We start from the raw sequence: 23826 nt of genomic DNA on the forward strand, positions 1-23826 counted from the left end.
ACCTTTGTGGAAGGCATTCAAAAGTAAACTAGTTTGTATTTACGTTACACACGGACTTAAACCACGACACCACCCATGCAGCTGACCCATTCGCCAGGATTTGATATTAGATTAATCACACAGCTAAGAGTCACACAGTCAATTTTCATATTTTTGGAATTTTTTATTGCAATTTGTTTTCTTTAAAATTAATTTTAAACTGAGTTGCTTAAAGAGATTATTAGTTTCAATCCATTATCATTTGACTGAATAAATATAAAGTAATAATAATGAGTTGAAAGACATATAAAATACAAGATAATGACATTTCTGTCTCACTTTTAATATTCAATCATTAACAGGTAATCAGGTTTTTGATTTAGATTGGTTAACTGATTAAGAAAAAGCGCGCAAATGCTTAAGAATTATAGTTATGTTTTATTGCTTCAAGACGGGATACTTCAAAACGGTGTTTCACGGTATGTTTCAAAATTGAAAGTTAAAAATCATAATTTATTTTTTAAACCTTTTGCAGCTTATTTGGCGCCTCTTTTAGCCGTTCACCTGAGGTAAGTCCCTCACTTGTATCAACTTTGTTCCGGCTCTGAGCTTATAGAATAAGTTATTCGTTACAAGACGTAATTTTCTTTTACTGAATTGTATACCTCCAATGTTTATTCAAGTTTACATTTCTATACATATTGTTTTAGAACAAGAAATATATATTCTTGCTTGTAAAAATATATATTCTTATTTTAAAATATTTTGCAAAGAATATTAATTAACCTCTAGTATTGTAAATATTTCGTTATCTGTTTACTACGACGAAGCAGACAAAGGTTTGGAGGGATATAATTGCAAGAAGACATTTTAAAAGGAAATTTCACATCCAGGTTACATATGAAGAAGAAAACTCAACTTTAAAGCATATATGCAGGGTTTTTTTTTTTTTCAGATCAGTTTCGGTTAGGTTACTGGAATATGGCAAAGCTCATGAAAGCTATTTGTCAGAGAGGAGAGATGCCTTGGTGGAAAACTTTCTAAGGAAAACTGGCTCGTATTCACGTCAAGTGGTACATCAGGAAAAAGCGGAATCCAGCCACTCATCCAATCCGTATTGAACGTGGGTCCACCTTACGGTATTCAACGGTCTTATTTTCAGATAAGTTAAAGAATGAAAGTATTTTGTTTATTTGATATAGGTAATTATTCCATAGTGAGATCATTGAGATAAAAAAGGAAAAATATCAAAATTTTGCCTCCCTCACAAAGATGTAATTAAAATATCTCTGCGAGTGAATCGTCTGTCACAAGATATATGTCCACGTAGTATATACGTTGTAGTGGCTACTAGCAACCTTCGCAGTACTACAGATTAAATCTTCACCCCTAATAAGATTTTCTGCTCCACTCGTTTTAACAGCTCAGTCAGACTATTAATTTACATGTAACTATACTCACCTTTCACTGTTTTAAACATGCTATTACAAAACTGGTTTTGTAAAAAAGCTAAGAATTTTTGTCACATTATGAAAATGCTTTTCACACCTCTCACAATAAAATTTTAGAAGCATAAGCAGTTTGCAATAAGTATAAAATAATCTATTAACGAATGCTTTTAAATAGCTATGATACGCTTTGGGATTTAATTTCAAATCAATTAACTCTTCCGTGCTAATTAAATATGAATAAATAATTTAAATGCCAGTAGCAAAATCGAAAATGTATCCTGATATAACGCTAATAAATAAATTTTAATAATAAAAATGATAGTAAACGTAATATAACTTTTTCAGTAATTTTCCAGCTGGAAATAATCACAAACAAAAATTAAATAAAATAATATATAATTTTCTGGATTAAATAATGAAGCTCCTAAAACCGGTTGCGAAAATAAAGCCCGGGTGAGAGAATACGGTTTGTATCAAACATAACGAGAGATTCATATTACGTCACAACTATGTTTTTCAGTTAACTGTATTTATCATCAATGAACGTATTCGGAAATGTAATGAATTTTAACTTATCGTCTGGAAGTTCTTGCTTCGAAATTTAACTCAACAAAAATTACCCGCGAAAGTTATCGAGTTTCCGACCAACGCAAACTTACCACTGAAGAAAATTTAGGGCCTATAAACTGAGTGATTTGCGATTACTTAACTATTCTGAAACTAATAAAACGAAAGTTCACTTAAATGTAGATAATAATCAGGTAATAAGTAAATTCCTAGATCCAATCATTTTATTGATTAATTAGAAATAATTACACCTTCTATTTTTAAACTAAGAAGCAAAACTCCGTTACAAAATTTCAAAATTTTATAGTTCATATGTGAGGTAGAAAGTATTGTTTTTGTCTGGGTTTAAGTTTCCCATCTATAGTACAAAGAATATACTAGAATAAGAAAAGAATATAAAGCCAGCTTTTATTTTCTTCTGAAGATTAAATTTCTTATCTTCGCAAATGAAATTTAAAACCATACTTCAAATATGCTGCATTATTCCGTTTTTTAAATAATAAAAACTTTAATATGTTTAATTTTAGTTTTGAAATTTCACTAATGATTTCAAAACTGTTCTCTTTGCCCAAGAAGTAGCTCCATTCTACTTCAGTTCTTCTACCAATAAAAAACATAGAGCTATTGGGAGTGTGTGTGAAGCACGGTGAGAAAAGATAAATTCTTTATATTCTCGCGCACACTCACAGCTAAAGGGTAACAGAGGAGGACGAGCATTTAGTCACCAAATCCAAGTGGTATTGCCCTCCACATTTTTGTTGGAACCATCTAGAGCGATTAGCTTAATTATTTATTTAAACAGCGAACATGAAACCCTCGCTGGAATTTAGACTTCGGATCTTCCAACTGCCAGCCAGACATGCTACAAATTACACCCCAGAAACACGCAGGAAGGAAGGAGAATATTCCTTATAAAAGAACAACCGTTTAACGATCTATTTTTCATAACATTCTTTTATTATTGCTTTTATTTTTCTGAGATATCATTATAGATTTCTTTCTTACTAAATATATTTCTCATAGATATCTTATTATGTTCACTTTTGTACTTATTTTCTGCCTCTACGTCATTCACTCTCATGTGAATGTTTATTAGTAATATGTTCTGTATAATATATTGGCAAAAGATTTTCAAGTATGCCATATGAATCATAAAATATTTTTGCTAGTGATATGTGTTTAATCATCTTTAAACTTTCTAAGGTGGGATTAATCTTATAAAAAGAAATCCAAGATGCACGGAATTTTACTTTACCTAGAGGGATTTAACTTTCCTTCTATAAACAAGAAGCTTATTACATGAGAAACTGTTTGAAGAAAAAAGATTCTGACACATTTACCATGGTTTAATTGACCTTGATGCCTGATAGCGTGATAAGTTATAGCACACAAAGTTTCTCGTTCTTTATTAAGTGAACGCAGTTGTAATAACATTTTAATATAACATGGCATATTACTACCTGTTATAATGCGTCCACCAGCGGCCTGAGCGGTAAAGTCGCTGAACACTGGTAGTTCGGTCCGAGGTTCGAATCCCGCGAACGGGTTGGCTGAATGGACGTTTTCGTGGTTTTCCCCATGTGTAACGTGTATACGAGCCAGTTTCCCTTAGAAACTCCTCCATGAAGGCATCCCTCCCCTTAGGCAGATAGCTGTAGTATGCTTTGCCATAATTAAATACACCAACACCAACCTGTTATAATGCAAAGTAGATCGATATTAAAAATGGCTTCTGTCATCTGAAAGTTAATATTCATTCTAGTATCATTTTTATATTTTAATAAAGTGATTTAACTACCTTCTATAGTACTGTACATGTTTTAAATATATACTGATCACTTCTACTAAATTTTAATATTCTACAATAAGATGTCCTATATTTTTTTATTTTGAATATGTTTAACCTGCGTAAAATATCTGAAATGAATTTTGAATCGTTTTGTCAACTATTTGGTTCTTCAGTATATTTAACTTCGCCTAATAAAAGTTAGACTTCAATGTTCACAAGCTTATCAAGTATTCAGTTTAGGGCAATTTGCATTCTCCGTGAATTACCTGAAGTAGTCTCGTTAGCGAATTCGAATTTTAATAATTTAAATCTTCGCGAATACTTATACACTACCTTGTATTAGTAGCATTTCCATTAAGACTACGATACTACTATTACTTCAGTTACAACTATGACTTTTTTACGATACCTTGGAGAAAAGTTCTATCCTTGAGAAAAATTCTTTGCAAATTAATCTCGGTAACATTCCAAGGACAAAAATACATTCAAATGTTACAAAATTAAATTTATGTTATTTAATTCCAGTATAATACTAACATTTGTTTCGTATAATAATTATAATGTCATTTTCTTGACATCTTAATAACATGAGACAAATTTGGTTTCAATACTGTAGTTTATAGAAATTTTTATTTCAATTTACCTTCCTCTAAATGCTAAATCGTGTCTCTTTTATAAGTTCAAAACTGCTTTATTCTTATATTACAACAATTTTATTGCTCTTCATAAGTATCTTTCATCAGCTTCTCCTACATTTAATGTTCAGAAGTTTTAAAACTGAAAAATGTTTCTTGCCTTAATGGACTAAGTCTTACAAAATAGCTTACTTACTGTTATAAACAATACTGTATCTTTGAAAACATTTAAAATAATCATGCAGTTCTTCAATTGTTACTTTTTTTAGTCGCAGAATTGGCTATTCTCTACAAGTTCAACTTCCTGGATTGTTTTCTCCTGTTAAGAATATTAATGGGTTCAGTCTTTAAAGATCCTACATCAGCCTTTGAAGCTAGAGAAATTTTTAACATTTCTTCTTAGTGTTGTTCATCATACATTGAACAAACTAGGAGAGTTTAAAATTCAGCATAAAAGTAACCATAAATTAACATAGCTTTTGAATGTTTTTTTTTTTTTTTTTTTTTTTTTTTTTTTTTTTTTTTTTTTTTGAAAATTCTCTTTCACACTACTGTTGCCTTTTTTGCCTAATTTTAAATTTAGCAATGCCATGTTTCTCTTTCAATTTAAATCAAGCAAACCTTCAAATTCTTCTGTGAAGAAAGTAAATTTTGTTTCAAAGAGAAAAAATCAATACATCTTTCTTCAAAAATCATTCCTCGCTCTTTAACTAGTTTTTAACTTTCCTCCGTTATAATTATTTTAAGAACCCTACTTCAAATATGGAGTCTGGTAAATTAGATTTATCTTACGTCTTCTACATTCGCAAAAACCTATCAGGTTTAGTTAATGATTGCAATACCAAACATAGTCTTTGAAACTGGTTTAAACATCTTACATATTTAGCTCAAAAAAGCTACATTTACTACATTTTCTATATTTATATTTCATTTGTTTCAGGGAAGTATTAGCAAAAGGGTGCAAATAATTTTGTCTCTTAAAACGAGATATTTGGGCCGCAAATCCTGTTGAAATTTAAAAAGTTTCAAGAGCATCTAAATGCTCTTGAAATCTCAATCCTGAAGAAAATGTTCCAGAATTTAGCGCCAGGAAGAGAGCTATAGAATTAAAACATTACTGCATTTTGCTTATCTATTGAAAATTTGGGCATTTATTTAAAATTTTATTAGTTAATTGCTGGGTCTCAAACGAAATCTTGCTTTAATACATAGGAAAATTGTCGAAATAGAACATTGTGATCAATAGTTTTCAAATGTTTCGCACCCTTAAAGAAAGTTTAATTTATCTTCGTCCCCTTCTATAAAATATATTCATTCCTATAAAGTATGTTATCTAATTCATCGTTCAGAAACAAAAGCCATGCTTTTGCATCTTCTGAAATTCCACTCGCCTCCTCTGAAAATATGGGCACCCCGGACTGGAAAGTACTCCTTCTTATGCTACTAAATAGGTCTTTTACTCTAACGAGTACAGTAAAAAAATATCCATATAGTGGAGTTCTTGATGTTTGAAATAAATAAGAAAACAAAATTACGATGACTTCGAATAGAATTTTTTTTTATCTGTGTCGCTTTAAAATAATCAGAATCGGTATCAAATTCAGTTTGGGAAACACTGTTTAAAGCACGTGCACAGCTTGCTTTGGTTTCGAAAACATAAGAATCAACAAATCAGATAATCAAATAGAAAACTAGAAAAAAAGGCAGAATGCCAATGTACTTCCATAGATTCGATGCTTAACTTCAGAGCTAAAGTATACATCGATTCTCTAATGCTGTCAGATTTCGAAACTGGTTGTTGAAATTCAAATTCTGAAGAATTGATATATAAATACATATCAGATACTGAATGAATTATTTGTTTAAAAAACTAAGAATTCCGAGAGGTTTCTTTGGTGAACAGGGAGTTGGAAATATAGGAAGTATCTGTTAATTATTGGAATAACTCATTTCTTGTGTGAAATCCACTGATTCGATTCCTTGTACATTTAGATATAGCATTTACTGCAACTTTAATTAATAGTTTTTCTCTACATTTTATTCCTTTAGAGAGACGAACACATCCATATCAAGATCCTTATAAAAATTCACCCTTTTTAATATATAATTTGTTAAGAGCTTTTGAAACTAAATAATAAGATTATAATTAAGCTTTTTTAGTTTGCATTCCCAAATTATGGTTATTTATTCAGCAAAGGTGTCAAATACCTTTCGAAGTGTTGCTGAAACTCAGTCCAAAACCATTGCAAAAAAAAGAAGTTGTTGTTTGTTATTTGCTTTAACCCTGTCTCAAGTCTGCAGAATTTGAACGTAGGTCTACAATTCTAAACAGTGCACGATCAGATAAACACAGCAAAATGAGGAAAGATGAATTCATAATTAATTTCGAAAAGCACCTGAAAACCATCTTCCTCTTCCTGAGGTTGGGTTGCTTTCGTGCAAAACTTAAGGAAATTAGTTCATAACTACATTTCACGTAGGCAAAATTCAAAAATTTTATAACACTAAACATTTAACCAAAGCTCTTAAACATTTTATTCGTCATTTCGTAATTGAAAACTTGAAAGAGTTTAGTTATTTTTTTTACTTTTCTCTTTCACTAGTAAGTCCATATTTAGTAAATTTAATCCCAGTGAGTCAACGTAGAATGAGAGACATAGTTTATAATGTAATCGCTAAAATAATGGCATAAGGAAATTTCGGTTTATGTACAGAGCGCGAAATATGGTATTCAAGGACTTAAATATATTTCACACCTAAGATGTATATAATATGAACTAAAAATTCCAGGAAAAATCAATAAATACCTATTTACATATAGCCCGTTTTTCTTTAGTGAATAACCAAATGAATATATTAAATGACCATGAAATTGCTGTCCCAACTAGAACGTTGAATATGTATAATACTTGTTTGTTGCATTAACATATTTCGAATATTTAACTCAATATAGAACCACTAGCACTGTTAAAAGCACAGCTCGTTTAAACATGTTAAAAGGACAGACTGTCAAAACTGTTCATTTTTCTTATTTAAGTGATAAAATTGCCTTTAAAAAGACTTAAAAAATTGATCAGAAATGGTTTAGACGATGATTATATACTTTTGATGATTTGAAATTTGATTATCTGTTACAAGTAGTCATATATATGATTAGAAGATGATTAAATAATTTTGATAATTTTGAAATTTCATAATTAGTTATAAGTAAGCATATAATATGATAATAGATGATTAAATAATTTTGATAATTATGTGATTTTCAAACATGCTAATCAATTAAAAATAACAAAGTTGGGTAATTCACATATTAAAGGGTCTGCCTCTCCAATTTAGACGACATTATAACTCCTTAGTAGATAGAAATCAATTGCTTCTCGAACAATCCAAATAGCTGTCTTCAGATTCTATAAGCTCCAAATTAACAAGAAAAATATTGGATGTTGAATTGAGAGAATCACTAATCACTAGTGATTTCTTTCTTTAATAAAAGAAAGTCTTTATAGTTGTGAACTAAATAAATACATCATGTGTAAGTAGCGCGTTGTTCAAGATCTTCATAGCGACGTATAGAGAAACTTTATTAGTATAGAGCCAACCTATATCTCCTTTGTAATGAGGATTTTCATCTATTTATACAATTATGTTTCATCAATTACTCATAATAAAGCAACGCCTCTAATTAAGACAATGTCCGGAAATATCTTAATTAAAATGTCAAATATTTTCTTGTTAAGGAAGAACAGAAATCATAGCAATTAAAATACGAAAATTGTTCTGAGTGTCTCTAAAGCAAGTGTTTTACATCACAGAATCAAGAGAAAATATTTATTCACGTCATGTGCAAAGGAAGCTGTTAAAAATACAACTAAAATATGGAAAGGATCATTAAATTTTTGAATTTTAATTTTTCAATTCAAATAACAAGTTAAAAGACTAATATTCCTGAAACCCATCCCTAAAATCATTTTAATGCTGTCATGCAGTTTCTAAACCAAATTAAAATTTTAAGACTAGATTTTATGAAACAGTTTGAATTGTTTAATTTCAAAGCAAGTTTAAATTATTTCTCTTTTTGAAGTATTACTTAAAAAATAACTTAAACAAAATAATAATATATAACAATAAGTTTTACTATCTTAAATTATTTGTTTGGCTTTCTCTCTGTTCTACCCGAATTCTAATGCTTTTTCAAAATTAAGATCGTAAGGAAATTTCCTATTCAGACATTTTAATTGCTATTAAGGACAGGGAGTGTTAGAGTCATTGTACATATAATTTAATAAAAGAGTTATCTTGAATTAAAATGAAAGATTCTGCATAAAGAGGATTATTATACTACGTTTTAATTAAAAATACCAGTACAATTCAGATTTTAATTACTCTATAGCAGGTAGCAACAGAGTGATTAAACTGGTACTGAACATTTATTACTCTAAATATATTCAATAATGAAACTTAAGAAAAAGTATTGCTTAAAAGATGCATTAATAGGGCTAAATTATATTGACTAAAGTAGTATTACTTTCAGCAAAGACCATTGTCTCAAAGAAATGGGCGTTTATTGATACCCATTATTATTTAACTACGAAGTTTAATGATGCACTACATTAATTCCTTAAACTACGCATTACTCTTAACTAAACACTGGAATTACTTCTGTGCAAAGAAATGCTAAACGGAAGTTCATTCATTTTTAAGAAAAGTAAAATACAATTGCACCTGCCATTCTACAATTTAATATAAACTGAAATTTATTTAACTGAACAGCGGATTTCCAAAACTCGTCAGGGAAATCAAATTTACAAGTTGAAATAAATCCTCCCAGTATTTTCACCATTGTTTTAGAGTTTCAGTAAACAAAGAATGCAGGATTATCAATAGGAAGTACTAGTTTACACATTCGAGACACTAATTAAATGATTTAAGTCATTATCATTCTTGCTGCTTTGTATCAGTTAGCAGAAGAGATTTATTAGAAGAGATTTATTGAACTCGTGCAGGTTGACTATGAAGTTGTTTGGTATCTTCTTCAATAAGAATTTCGAGCATGTATAGTATTTGCTTGGTGCATTAAAATATTTCAAAGATTTATCTCGGAATATAGAATCACTAGCATCGCTAAGAGTACAACTAGTTTAATAGCAAAAATCATTTATTTTTCCTCTTTCAGTAGTCCGAGTGCTATTAAAAATTTACAAAATTTAAAATAATTAAAACATAGGTTTAATGATAAGATTATTATCAGAAGATGAATAAATAATTTTGATAAATGTATAATTTTGGAACTTGATCATCAGTAGCAAATAAAAAAGGTGGGCAGTTTCATACCTTGCAATGAGCTTAGCATGGACTACAATATAAGCCCTTACTTTGTTCCACTGAAAGATTCTAACGTCACACATTTGTAGCTGAATCGGAAATACATATTACATTATCAAATAAAAATTATTTGCAAAGCAATAAATGTAAAATTCGTACTGCAAATAAGCCAGATGTTTTTAACTACCCTTAAATTCGTAGCACTAAATTCTGAGAATTTAAATTTCTTAAATTCTGGCAAAGTGTTTATAAAAATTACCGAATTTATACTTTATTTTACCTCATTTTCGTAGAATTTCTGTTAATATAATGTCAAGTCTTCACATTAAACATATTTCAAACCCTTTATTATTCAGTATCATAGACACTAATAAGTCTGTTAGAGGAAACATTAACAGTTTGGTTTGTGTTTCCGCGTTTTCTGTAAAACATGCTTTCACCTTTCTGAAATACTATATGACTGATAATCTTCTAATTCATGTAAAATAATCTATTATCCTTTTAGTTCTTTTTTGAAAATAAAAATTCATTTTTCATTTCCTTGAAAATACTAATATCTGAATCAACTTCTAGCAATGCGCAATAACACACGTCATATGAACTCACAAAACCATATAATTTTCCAAACATTCCTTAATAGGCCAATAAAAGTATGTTTCTGCTATATGTTGCCCTGCCTCTACTATATCAGAAGATTCAGCTGCCTTTAAGGAATTTCTAAAGTAATAATGCTTTCATATCCTAAGTATGAATTATCCAACCATTTTATGAACATGAGGAGACTATTCTTTTTACCAACTCAGCGCATTTCAGTATGCTATATAAATACTATATTCTGGCGGTTATTTGCACTTGTCTTATTATGTTAAAGAAAAGTCTTGTTACAGGAATGCCGTATTACGTGGGAAATATCTGTGTTCTTAAATTTATTAGATGCTAACCATATCACGAACTATTTTTAAAGGACGAAGTTTAATGAAGTACTCATTTCTATCACTACTTCAAAAACCGTCTTGTTATAAATTATGTTAACTCGCCACATACGAATATATTTAAATCACGTTCGATCTTAAATAAGGACTGCATTTTGTACATACACTTGTTACCTGCACCTTATTTTAATATTAACTGACGTCTGAGAAACTAAGTTTTACGCATTTTTAAAATGAATGTAAAATAGAACTTGAAACGAGACCCATAAGCAGACGTTTAAAGTTGATTAGTACGCTAATGAAGAGCTGTATAAAATGTCTTATTCATCTGAGATGTATTGTCTTGCTCTGCGAATTAGTTCTATATGCTGAGTTTAGAATTTTGAGCTGTTTCATTCCGACAATAAACAATGAAATTTATTTGTCATAAATCTGAGGTTGCAGTAGCTTATTTATTCACCAGATCTCTCATCTGCCGATTATGGGTGGTGTTTCTGAAATCAGTCTACATGACATATGGTCTTAAAATGTAGATGCTGTTACTGTCGAGATTGAATTCTGCAGTGGGATGTGCAGGTGGGAGAAGCAAAAAAACAAGAAAAAAAAAAGAAAAAGAGAAAACGTGCGTTTGATGTTCCATTATTTTTGTAACATCAAGGTCAACCCTAGTTCTTTCGATTAGTGTATATTATTTTCCCAAACTTTACGATCTCTTTACAAAAAACATTTAAATTTTATTATCTTTTATTCTAAGGTTAATCATAATTTTTTTCTCATATAATTTGTAAAGTTATTTTTTAATCCTTTCGCCGTCCTCTCCTGTCCGCGAAAATTCCCCCCCCCAGCGGCCGTCTGTTTTTCGTAGCGTGTAATGTTGTTTTCTCTGTACATCATAACTTTCCATAAATGACTTTCGTAGTGGATGAATGTCAATGAATATTAAGTAAAATTATAAGGAAATAAAGCATAATGGGAAAATAATAATATCTCTGCTTATTTCTAAAAGCAGGATAATTTGATAACATCTTATCCCAGGCGGTCCACTCTCCCATTTTGTTGTTGTAATCTTTTACAATTACTGGTTTTTTTACAGTTCTTTTCCGTGTTCCAACATCAATCATCTCGTTATTATGGACTTTACTTATCAAACGTATATCCTTCTTGTCTTTCCAATTCACAACCTCATTTTTTCTCTTTTTCTGCTGAGTAAACGTTGAAGCCATCTCTCACTCTCTTGTATCTTATGTAAAATGGCGCGAATATTCATAAAATCCGGGGCAAATTCAATTAGAAATAGAATGCCTGATTAGTTCTACCCTCTAGGAAGTATTAGAACAAACAAAAATAAAAACTCAAACAAGTAAACATTTAGAAAGCGTTTTAAACGTTTAAAAGTTTTAAAATGTAGAAGAACGCTTGAGGCGCGTTACGGCCGCCCTGCGGAAGTTTCACTTGAACATGCTACACGCGTTACGTACGACGAAGAGGTTAAATTAACCAGTTATCATGAGTTTGGTCTTTACTATAACATCTCCTTTCTGTATTTCTCACCAGAATGCAAATAATTTCTGTATATTTAAGATGAGGTTTTTGGATTTGAGACAAAGAGTTTTATTGGCATTTTTGCGCTACGTGGTCAATTTTTGCCACCTCTAGCAGTTGTAATTATTCGATTTTGCGATGTCTCCCTTCCGATACTTTAAATCTGATGCGCCGGTAAACTTTTAGCTTCTTATTTAGTATTTAATTATAGACTTCTAACTTAGTATTCAATTATATACTCTCAACGTTGAAATTTATTGATTGTTCTTATGTATTATGTTAATCTGCAATTCCACAAGCTGTGGTTTTTATAACACAAAGTCGTGCTTTTGCATTCAAAGGTATGTTTAAATAAAAAAAAGGTTGTATTTATGAACCTCCTAAAAGTTCGTAATTTATCACAGATATAGCGATAAATAAAGTAGCATAACTAGATCAAATGTAACCCTATAAATTCTTGTTTAAATGGGAATACTGCTTAACATCGATGATGCATCAGAATCTCAAATGTATTTCCAAGTTATTTATTATTCTGAAAAATATTAAATTTTGCGACCTGATGATTTAAATGGGAAATCTGCTGCTTTTAATTAATACAATGCCAATTGCTAAGAAGTCTGCTGGATTTATATAAGAGTTTTATATCATTAATTTTATTTTCTTGGAGTATGTCATTTTTTTCTGTTGGTGGTATTGTAGTTAAAGGGAAGGTCTACAAGTCCTTTAATTTCAATGCAACCAGAAGAAAACTCTTTGGTGATGTTAACATCTTTAATTCGTCGGCTAGCAGTCGAAGAAATATAATACACGAAGTGCTTAGAAAAGGTTGATTTTTTTTCTTTTTATACACCCATCCTACATGCGAATTTACAGCTATAAAATTTCTCAAAACGGTTTCAACATTTCGGTGGGGGGGGAATAACTATAAAATACATTTTCCGCTTCCCTTATTCACTGTGCTTTAATAATTTTAAAATAAAATTTTCCAAAGCTTTAACATGCAAAAACCACAAAGATAAATATTTTCACTATTCAAGTATATATTTATTCTCTATATAAGTGCTAAAATACTAGTCACCAAATTGCGCCACTTTTCGTTTCGAAGTTGCTCCCGAAATTTGGTGAAAAAGTCTTGAATTTTGCTTGGTAACAGACAAATAAAAGTGATACAGCTCAAAATGTGATTATAAAATATTTTTGCGAATTTTTATACAAAGGCTTGAGTGCTTTGTATTTCATTTACTAGCGAATAATAAATATTTAAACAATTTGATTTTTTTCCATGAAGACCAGACTACATGAAAATTTTTTATGTGCATTTTACCTACGTCTTTTGAAATAATTGTCCAAATTTATTTTATAGGTATTTTGAAAGTGGAAATAAATATTTGGGATTAATAATTAAGAAAATGGAGCTCATAGCCAAATTTTTAGAACATAACACTTTATACATACGCTACTAATATTAGATGAGTATATTGGTAAAGGTACAAAGATTTGTAATTCCTTTATTTATATCTATTGTATGGAATAAAATACCTTGGTCATGTAAGTAAGTATTAAAAGCATGAAAACATATCTTGGAACACGAGAGATTGAACTGAATACGATTCAGGTCTATTTATGTGAAATTTTGAATAAACAGGGAATTCACATAAGTTTTTTATTATTTCTCTTAGATGCAGTTGTGTGGAGTTCGTGGTATAATATAGCCTGCATTCATATAAAGGGTAAACACACACAGTCGTGTTAACAGTGATTGAAAGTTCAGTGCTTCAGAATTCCAGAACATGCAGCAATAATGCAAATATTTCTAGAAAGGCGTTTGAGTGTTATAAAATATTTAGCAGTTATGGTTTTGAACAAATCGGTAATGCGATTATATTATTGCAATTAGGAGAAAATCCTATGGCATGGAGTCCAGTACGCATTTAAATTCTAAAATGATTGAACATATTCTTCCTCAACTGATTAAGTTTAAAATAAATGAATATGCACATCTTTTCGATGAGGAAAAGAAATCATTTCAAACTACTGAAAAAGAAAATCAGTATGGATTCCGAAGTAACTTGGATTATAGCTAAATTAAATGGAGATTTCAAATGATGGCAACAAAGGAAAGCTGGTTTGTTTTCACTTATTTCTAAACTTTCGTTTTGTCTTTTTTTCAAACAAACTGGGCAAAATTTTTATTTTAAACGTCTTGAAATTAAACTGACAACTTACTGAAACTACGTTTAAAAAATAAGTACCGTAACTATGAATTTTCTTTTCTTGATTTTTTTAGTGTTATTACTTGTTTTTTTAGCATTATTTATTTGTTAATGTTAATAATGTATAATGTCTTATACAAAATTATTCTAATATATATAAGAAAATTTAAGAACTTCTTATTGAAGCTTATTGAAGCACCAGATAAGAAGTTTAAAAACGAATGAGCCTCTGGTTGTATAATTTCGGGAAAAATTCTTATCTATGCATTTTAATGAATGCGATCCATGTACACGGGCTTATTAATAAATATAGTTTCAGTGAATTGCATTTATTACATGCGTTTTTGCTCAAATGTGTAATTAACATGAATCCGTCGACTAAAAAAAAATATTTTCAAAGTACAAATGGGAAAAAAATGTAAAGGCATAATTTATATTCTTTATAAAAATTCATTTTAATCACCACTGAAATAAGGAATTTTTTCTTAATGTTCATAAAAGTAGTGGTCCATTTTGAAATAATTTTTAAAACATAAAAAGATCAGCTTTTAGTCAACTCACATCTAAAGTAAATATTTTCCTTCATATTTTAATGCCATTAAATTCCTCATATTTTAATTCCACTTAAAAGTACCATTTGCTTTTCTTTTGCAGGAGAAAACAGAAAAACTCCAGGTGCTCCAATAAATTTTGATTTATTTCTTTGTTTTATTTAAAATATGTATTTATTAAGATTTTTAAGATATTATTTATTTTTAACGTTATTTAAGGTATATTTCTGTCTTTTATTTAAGATAAATATGTGTATGTGTGTGTTTATATGTGTAAGCTTCTGTTACTGATTTTTCTCAAAACATGCTGCATTAATAAATATATCATTTTGTATTGTTTAGTTAGTTTTATTTCGTTTGTTTAGTTTTCTTCCCAATGACAATGATTATTTTGTTATAAGCAGCTACAGTTTACAATTTAAGGAATTATCTAATTTATACGCAGATATTTTTAATCTCATACATTTTGCCATTAAAGCGGCGTGTATAAAATTGTCTGTTGACAAGCAAAAATACTAAACATGAAATTATATAAATTAAATGGCATTATTACTGACTCCTGAGCGTTTACTTTTCTGACTTACGTATAAAGTTTTTCATCACATTTATTACTATCGCAAATTAATTTCCAAAATCAATTGTTTGCTAATCACGAGAGTTTAAAACCACAGTCAAACAAATTATTATGAAAAACAAAGAGCACTTTTGTTTCTTATAATCATACTGAAATATTACAATACATGAGGTTATATGAATACATATGTGATTATTAAATGATACACAGGAATAGGGCTTAATGACTTAGATTCAAAATAAATTCTTGAAGGAATGTGTCACAATATCGAACCAGTTATAATATTTCCTTTTAACTCATAAATGTTAACGAATTCCATCCTTGGTCTCATTATCTATCATAATATCATGTAAATGAGTGTGAACCAGCCATTAATTTATGGAGCCACTCATCTTTTACATATATATAATTCAAATAGTGACTCGAAATAAGGAAATACCCATAAGATAGCTAACTGCAATTCATTCATCACCCATATGATTAAGAAAACGGGCTAACGGTATTAAATGATATGAAATTTTAACAATTTATTAGATCCAAAAATTCTATAAATCAAAAGTTTATCGTTTAGTTATTCGCTTACAAATTAAACATCATAAAGATCTCGTTAACAAATAAGCGTTTTCTTAGGTAGAGTTACTAATAGACTTTAAGAGATGGATAAGTTACTTTTAATTGTACTAAATAATGCTTCGGTTTAGATGAAGAATTTTACCGATTTTAAAAATTGAAATGGCCGTTAAAATTATAACTAAACTTTTTAATATTAGTTGCTGAAACTTACACTTTTCAATGCCGATCTTAAAGCTAAAATTTTAAACAATAACAAGAAAAAAGTGATGTAGCATTTGCATGACGTATTACCAACAAATAAGAGCCATCGGAAAATCTTCCTTTTTTTCATACTGAACTAAAACTACTCATTTTCAGCATTAATTAATATATATATTTAATACATCTTTTATAGTATATATGGGGGCGGTACATACATTTTGAGATGAATGACCTTAAAAGCCACTGCTTTACCTAAAATTCGGAGACTGTGATATTAAGAAATCATGTATTATTTCTTAATTATATTCTTTCGGGGTTGGGTATGATGTTGCAATCCGAATATGTATGTTGAATGCATCCTAATATGTATGTTGAATGCATCCTAATATGTATGTTGATATGATCCGAATATGTTTGTTGAATATATGATGTTGTGAGGTTCCACCCTTTCATCTAAGAACTCAATATGGAGCAGCTAAGCGAATAATCGCTTTAGATCAGGCACAGAGACATAAACTCGAGAAGGGTTAATTACCCTTTAGTTCTCAAAATATGAACTAAACAGACGACCCCTTTCTCAGGCATACAGCAAAGCCTCAACTTGGGCTTGAACGCAAAGTAATAAGAAATAACACTTAACGAGAAAGATATAGCTGAAGCTATCAAAATTCTAAGTAGTTGCTCCCTAAATATCGAATAAGCTAGCGAAGCCATCAAGGACCAGTAATACGGCTGAGCGTAGTAACAGCTTGGAGAAACTTAGCGAAAAAAGGCAAACGCGCGCTAGTCAGAAACTGTGAGGCTCTCTCCCGAAGTCAGTGGAAGTTCGACTTTTAAATACTACTCTTACTCAAACGTGATTCTAAAAGCACATTCTGGTAGGAAATTGTAAGCTGAAATTAGGAAGAACAGGAAAGTAGCTTTAACTCAAATTAACTGTTAGAAACTTAGGGTAATTCTTACATCGTATAAAATAATATAAAGAAAGCTCCAGAAGCCGCAACGCAAAACAGTAGATACAGTAGAAACTGCAAACGTTCTATTCAGTGTTAATGCAGCAAACGCAACGGAAATAGAAGAAAAGAAAAAATATATATACACTTTTGGATGTACTATATGTTCATAAGAAGATGCTTTATTAATAAACGAAAATTAATATATAAACTTTTGCTTTAAAATGCATACAGTATATTTATTTTGTCTTGCTTATTTTTAAATGCGGTTTCAAGCATTAAATTCGCTCTTAATGGCTAAATGATTACGTTTACATCTTTGACGGGAGATGACTTGGTTTTTCATTTATATTCTTTCATTTTGGTGAATAAAGAGTTCTTTTCTTTTAATGAATAATTTGTTGAACTCCGCCTGATCATCTCTGCGGTTTCATATTTTTTCTTCATTTTTAAAAATTGCTTTCGGAGAATACGAAAACTCCGGGTCACCCCAGTCCACAGACAAACAAGCACTGTTAACCGACGTTTAGTGGATATTACATCTAATAAACATGATTTTTGTTAATAAATGAAATAGCTTCAACCCTTTGTACTAAAAGCTTAAAACTGAAACCTGAAGCCATTTATAAGATAGGATGAAATAAAACAAAAGTGTTTAAAACGAACACGTAAGCAAAATAGATTTGTAGTGAGAACATTCAAGCGTATAATAATGGAACATATAGTAACAGGTGTTATTTTATTGCTGCAAACTTAGAGTATACGTATAAAATTAATATGAAATTAATGACGAGTCTAATGAACAGATAATTTTTTGGTGATGGAAAATATGTAACAGAAGTAGCTAAGACCAGTAATGCTGCTTCAGGGTATAAATATCATAATTTCAGGCCAAATACGATAATTTGAAAATTTTATTTTTCGTTTCTAGGAGAGGATATTTTGATGTCGTGCCTAAAGTCTATCGCTTAAATACTGCTACATCAAAAAAGGCCTTAATTGCTATAAAAAATTCCTCCTACGAAAGTAATTACCAACCCTTCATGTTTCATTTTCCAGTGTGAATGATTAAATTTCTAATGACTCATATTTAATAAATTCTTTAATTATTTACACTTTTAATAACTTTTAAGATAATATATTATTTCTTAACATCACAGAATGTCTTCGAATTTTTGGTATTGTCTTTGAGGATCATTCATCTCAGAATGTATGTACCGCATAGCCCGTATGTACTATAACAGATGTATTAAATATTTATGTTTCTTTTAGTGTTGCAAATGAGTATTTTTAGTTCAGTATGAAAAAAGGAAGGTCTTCCGATAGCACTTATTTGTTGGAAATAAGTCATGCGAATTAGAATCATAATGTTAATGATACGGGTGAAAACCCTTTATTTCAGATTTTTATATTTTATTTAAGTAAGTGAATTATTAAAAATTAAAAAAACTGCTTTTAATAGACATAACATTTTAACTCGATAAGCCTTTTTCTAGGACTTAAATGCAAATTTCTCTGACAAGTAAAGATCAATAAATAAGTTATTTCTTTCCCAAAATTCTTTTTCTAATTTTTCCCGAAATCACATGAAATAAAATAAGAAAACTCAGCTATAATAAACACTTTTTTTAACGAGTTGTTAGAAAACTAAAATAGCATTTTATAAATATTAGAAAACAAACTGTGAATTATTTTCCCCTTTAATAATTTTCTTGAGCCTTGAAAACTCTGTAATAATATGCATGGCATTACATATTATGATTATTATTAGTACAAAAGCATATCTTGCAAGTATTTATAATTATTTACATCTAAAAGACGTTCTTGTTTTGGAATACGTTTTTTACACTCTACACACAGTTTAACACATAGTTTAAGTCTTTTAATTGTAGAGAGAACTCAGAAAGATACTTGACTATTTCATATTCTGTGATGAAAGTAATTTGAATTTCAAGGATTCAAGGATTAGCAAAATGAAATTATCTCATCTCTATCAGACTACTTTGATAGAGACATTCATAAAAAATGAATATTAACAACATGCATGATTACTATGTACTTAGTCACTGAATTATTATAAAGTATGATAACGAATTCCAAAAGCGGAAAGTGTCAAGACTACAACTTGTTCCATATAATGGTACACCCAAATCGAATTGAAATGCACACTAATTTGATACATTTAGGGATTAATTTGATACATTTTTTGTAGTAGTGTCACATGTCCCACAATATAGTATGTTACATGTACTTCCATATTACATATTCATTAATAAAAGCAACACTGCAATGAAATTCGATCTAGGTTTGCTTTTATACGAGACATCGCCAAATTGAGATGCAAAAACGCTTATCGAATATTTACATATTGTTTAAGCATTATTCAAATTCGGATTGTTGCAATATTTTAATTAAACTTTAAATAGTTAAAATAGCTTAACCAAAAATAAGAAAGTGGCTGAAGCTTTAGATGCTAAGTATTGAATAGAGTTGTTTGTTGGAGAACTCATTTTTTTCCCCTACATGATATTTACAAAATGAAGTTTTCATGTAACATAAAACTTCTTTAATATCCCGTCTTTAATATTAAAACGGAGCAACAGCTGTGAAAATATCTTGAACTTTTCTAGTACAGGAGTAAAGCACACTCTACAAAAATCTATTTTCGAAGCGTATCTACGTATCTGTCACATTTTGTTCTGCGATTAATGCATTTTTTTTTATAAAGAACTCACAAATTCTGAATTGTCCTTTTATTCTTCTCTTCCAGTAATTTTCTCAAGTAGAAAATACGCAAGTAAACAAGTTAAGATACTTGTAAATGTAGAATTTTATATGTGTGCCTATTTCGTGTTAAAAAGTAACTAATATAATGTGATTTAGAGAAGTGAGCTTCCCCTTCCCGTCATGCCACATCTCTAAACTTAATAAGGAATTGTAAATGCAAATGTTTTTCAAATATCTGTGATTTTTTTCAAGAAATTAATGTAAGCAAGACACAATTATAACAAATTTAACTTCTTATGTCTGTCATTATATGCTCCCCTATAAAATTTTGTTTGAACTCATATTGTAAAAATATCTGAGTTTTTTATCATTCTTTTGTGTGTTTTACTTGTAAAAATGCTTGAAATGCTGAAATAAAATCTGATTTTCCGTTTTCAATATATATGTTACTCATTTTGTGGTACTTCGTTTGGTTACGGATATTTGCAATTCAGGTTTAGAGAATAATTATAGAATTTCAAACCTTGGCTGATTGTTTCAAGTTCCAGAATAGTAAACCAACAGAGCACAGCGCAGGATATATTCCGTCCAACTTTTGGGGGCATCGCGGCATGCTTGTCACTTGCCATCGCAATTCCGTCTCGTAATTGTGTGGTCTTCTCCAACCTATCTCTCGCCTCAGGCGGAGTAACACGCGTTGTGATACTCTCTTCACCAAAACAAGAGGGTTTCCCGCCTTCCGCGATCGTCGCGCCCCGGCAGTAGGTGACGTCAAAGTTCGGCAGTTGTATAAAAGTAGAGTTCCGTGGCACTCAGGAGTTGCAACACACAAAACTTAGTTTCATTTACCTTTCTCTTTCGCTTAAACTTTCTTAGTATATGAGTTACTTTCCTACGTTTTAGTGCTTTAGAAACACTTCATTTTTTCAAAATAAACACCTCAAAATAAAATTACGTAAATTCTGGATAAGAAGAAAACTGAGAAAAACGTATGATTACAGCGATGAAATGCTGTGTTTTTTGTGGGGGCGGATGGGATTATTGTTGTTCTTGATAAACTGCCTTCCTCGAAACATTATTCGCTTCACGAATATTTCGAGAAAACTTTACTCTCTGGTTATGACTTTTCATTGCATCAGTATTAATATTACAGAAAAAAAAAAGAGAATTTGGAGAAACGGCAGAAAAATAACCTTTTAATTGGTTTAAAAATGGATCAGAAAATATATTAAGATTTATGCTGCATGAAATTAACAATGTAAATTTCTCTTAAGCTATTGAAAAATAATTTGTAAAAAATGTTTGTCTTGCTAAATTAAGGTTTTGGAAATTGTATGTCATACCTAAATTAAAAATTTATGAAAGATATTTATTGCTAGGCATTGATACTAAAATAAAATAAAGAATTAGTTTAAGAGGACTAATAACTTATTCAGAAGCCGGGTAAACAGAAAGGAAATACAAGCGGAAAGTTTGTCTCAGCATAATGTGTAAACAAAGTAAATAAAAATCATAAGTTTGCTCAGCATAATGTGTAAACAAAGTAAATAAAACCCATAGCAGTGCAAGGTGCTTTTAACACAAATGACAAAAACCATGCAAAAAATGCAAAACTTGATAATTTCGTGAGAATCTGTTATGGTAGGATTGAAAAGATTGTATCAGTTTCTATGCAACTATATATGTATTAGTATTTTCCGCATAGATTTTTTTGAACTTATTTTTAATGTTCGATTTACTTATTTATTTACTTGTTTAAACATGTTTTGTTTTCTACATTTTCCTGCTTCGAAGAAGGTAAAATTATCGAAAATTTTAATATGTTTATTTTACATTTTAGTTTGGCTTCCAACTTTTACTGATGATTTCAACTATTTGAAAGGCGATTCCAAAAATAGGAAATTAGAAAAACTAGTTTTTAACTCTCTATAATAAAATGATACATAAACACACACATACATATCTATCCAAATCTAAGAATTCTCAAAGGTGTATGCATTTGTTAAGTGAGGAAAAAATAAATTGAAATGCACTGTAATAACTCATAATTTTCTGCAATAAAACATGCTATAATAGCATACATATTAAACTCTAACAAATGTTTTTACAAAACTCACAAATTCTTAAAGAACGTGGTTGGAAAGGGGATTTAACTGTAATCAGATAGATAGAAATGTCAACTTAGAGTGTATGTCTACGACAATATATTATGCAGATTTCAAGCTGTCGACAATGTGGTCGCCACAGAATGACTCGACAGTTCCTGGAGCAAAGTGGCTTACTTTCAGAGAATTCATTGTAAACGTGCTTTTTATTTTCTTCAGCAAGAAGATTTTAAATACCGCTGCATGTCTTTATTGCATTCCGGATTAAGGTTTGGGGTATCTCCTTGATAGTCGACGGGAGGAAATGCCGTCATGGCAAAACTGAAAATGTAAATGACTATTATGACTATTTTAATCGCTGGCTACATCATGTTCTATCCAAAAAAATATTTGTTAAACTTCAGCTATTTACCGTGATCCCAGAATGATCGATAATTGATCCCAAATGATCTTCATTTCCAAATACAAAATGTTCGATCCTAAGAAAAAGTAAAAATAAAGTAAAGCCATTGAGAAAGTTAAGACATGCCAATATTGACGAAGCAGAAGGCTTAACTTATTAATATTGTGGCTTCTAAATAGATAAAGTGAAGATACATACTTTAATTTCTAAATTTTAACTCTATATGCATTTTTGAGAAATTACATTTTCATGTAAATTTAAACACATAAGAAATGATGTTATTAACAAATTTTTCCATAATATTGCATAAAAATTCATACTTATTTAAGGACTTGAACGAAATGTTTGAAGTATTAAAAATAACTGGTCATTTAAATGTATCAAAAATAACCGGAACTCTAAATGAATGCTGATAGTTTTAAAGAAATAGACATAGGAACTGCCTTTCAAACACCTAGGAGGATTTTGCAGAGTTCCGTACTCGTGTTTATTCTTTACTTTATTTACTTCTCAGATATTCCAGCCTTTCGTGATTATAATAATTGCCTGCTTGTCTATTATACTGATGACAGAGATTCATCACTAATTCTCAAGTACCTGATTATACGATCAAAAGGTAGAGAATCTATATCATATAGAGTCATATGTAAGAGGTGTCAACGTTAACACCAATGCCAGTAAAGCAGTCAATGCTAGTGATCAAAGTCCAATGACAGTAATCCAGATTTCTACTCGCTCAGCTCCCCCCCCCCCAACAAAACAGTTCTTAACCAAGATCTTTACTTCTTTGGGAAAAAATCCACAGAATTATGTCTGTAGATTACTTAGAATTTAACTACCACCTTACCTGGTTTCATCATATCATCTGCAATCTGCAAAGCTACGGGCCCATTCATACTGCTTAAGCCACTTTTAGGCAATAACTTTGGTTTGGAGCTGAGATTTCAACATCCCTAGCTTGGTGCACTGCACCTGCTGGAAACTTTGAGAAATTGCAAACATGTCAAATCCATATTCTGCGCTCTTTCACGGGTGCCCCTGGGATTAATAGGAACTCATCCATGCATAAGAACTGAAATATTAAGCATATACATGCACTTTTACAAAAAACTAATTCCGAGGTCTTTGAAAACTCTGTGAACGTTCAGAAGGGAATTATTCTAGGAACTGAAGTGAATTATTCTAGGAACTGAAGTGAATTATTCTAAGAACTTCAATTATTTAGTCATTCCTGAAGGCTATGATGTTCCCTCACTTGCATATGACACCCTTAGGGAACAGCTCTCGACTTCTGAACTTCCTTTTATTC

The 23826-nt window shown here is 30.2% G+C and overlaps 1 protein-coding gene across 2 annotated transcripts in view; it reads right to left on the reverse strand.

The window, feature by feature from the left end:
- The window catches only part of LOC118200328 (uncharacterized), a 727671-nt gene extending 706981 nt beyond the window's left edge, over positions 1-20690 (reverse strand). For both annotated transcript variants that reach the window (XM_085808107.1, XM_085808106.1), the window contains exon 1: positions 20533-20690. In XM_085808107.1, the coding sequence (XP_085664233.1) occupies positions 20533-20638 (106 nt within the window). In that variant the 5' untranslated portion in view covers positions 20639-20690. The remainder of the gene's footprint in view (positions 1-20532) is intronic.
- Between the last annotated feature and the right edge of the window lie 3136 nt (positions 20691-23826).

The sequence above is a fragment of the Stegodyphus dumicola genome, chromosome X1 (genome assembly GCF_044657685.1).
Source record: "Stegodyphus dumicola isolate Sdum_Otavi_A_Nest chromosome X1, ASM4465768v1".
Taxonomy (NCBI): domain Eukaryota; kingdom Metazoa; phylum Arthropoda; class Arachnida; order Araneae; family Eresidae; genus Stegodyphus; species Stegodyphus dumicola.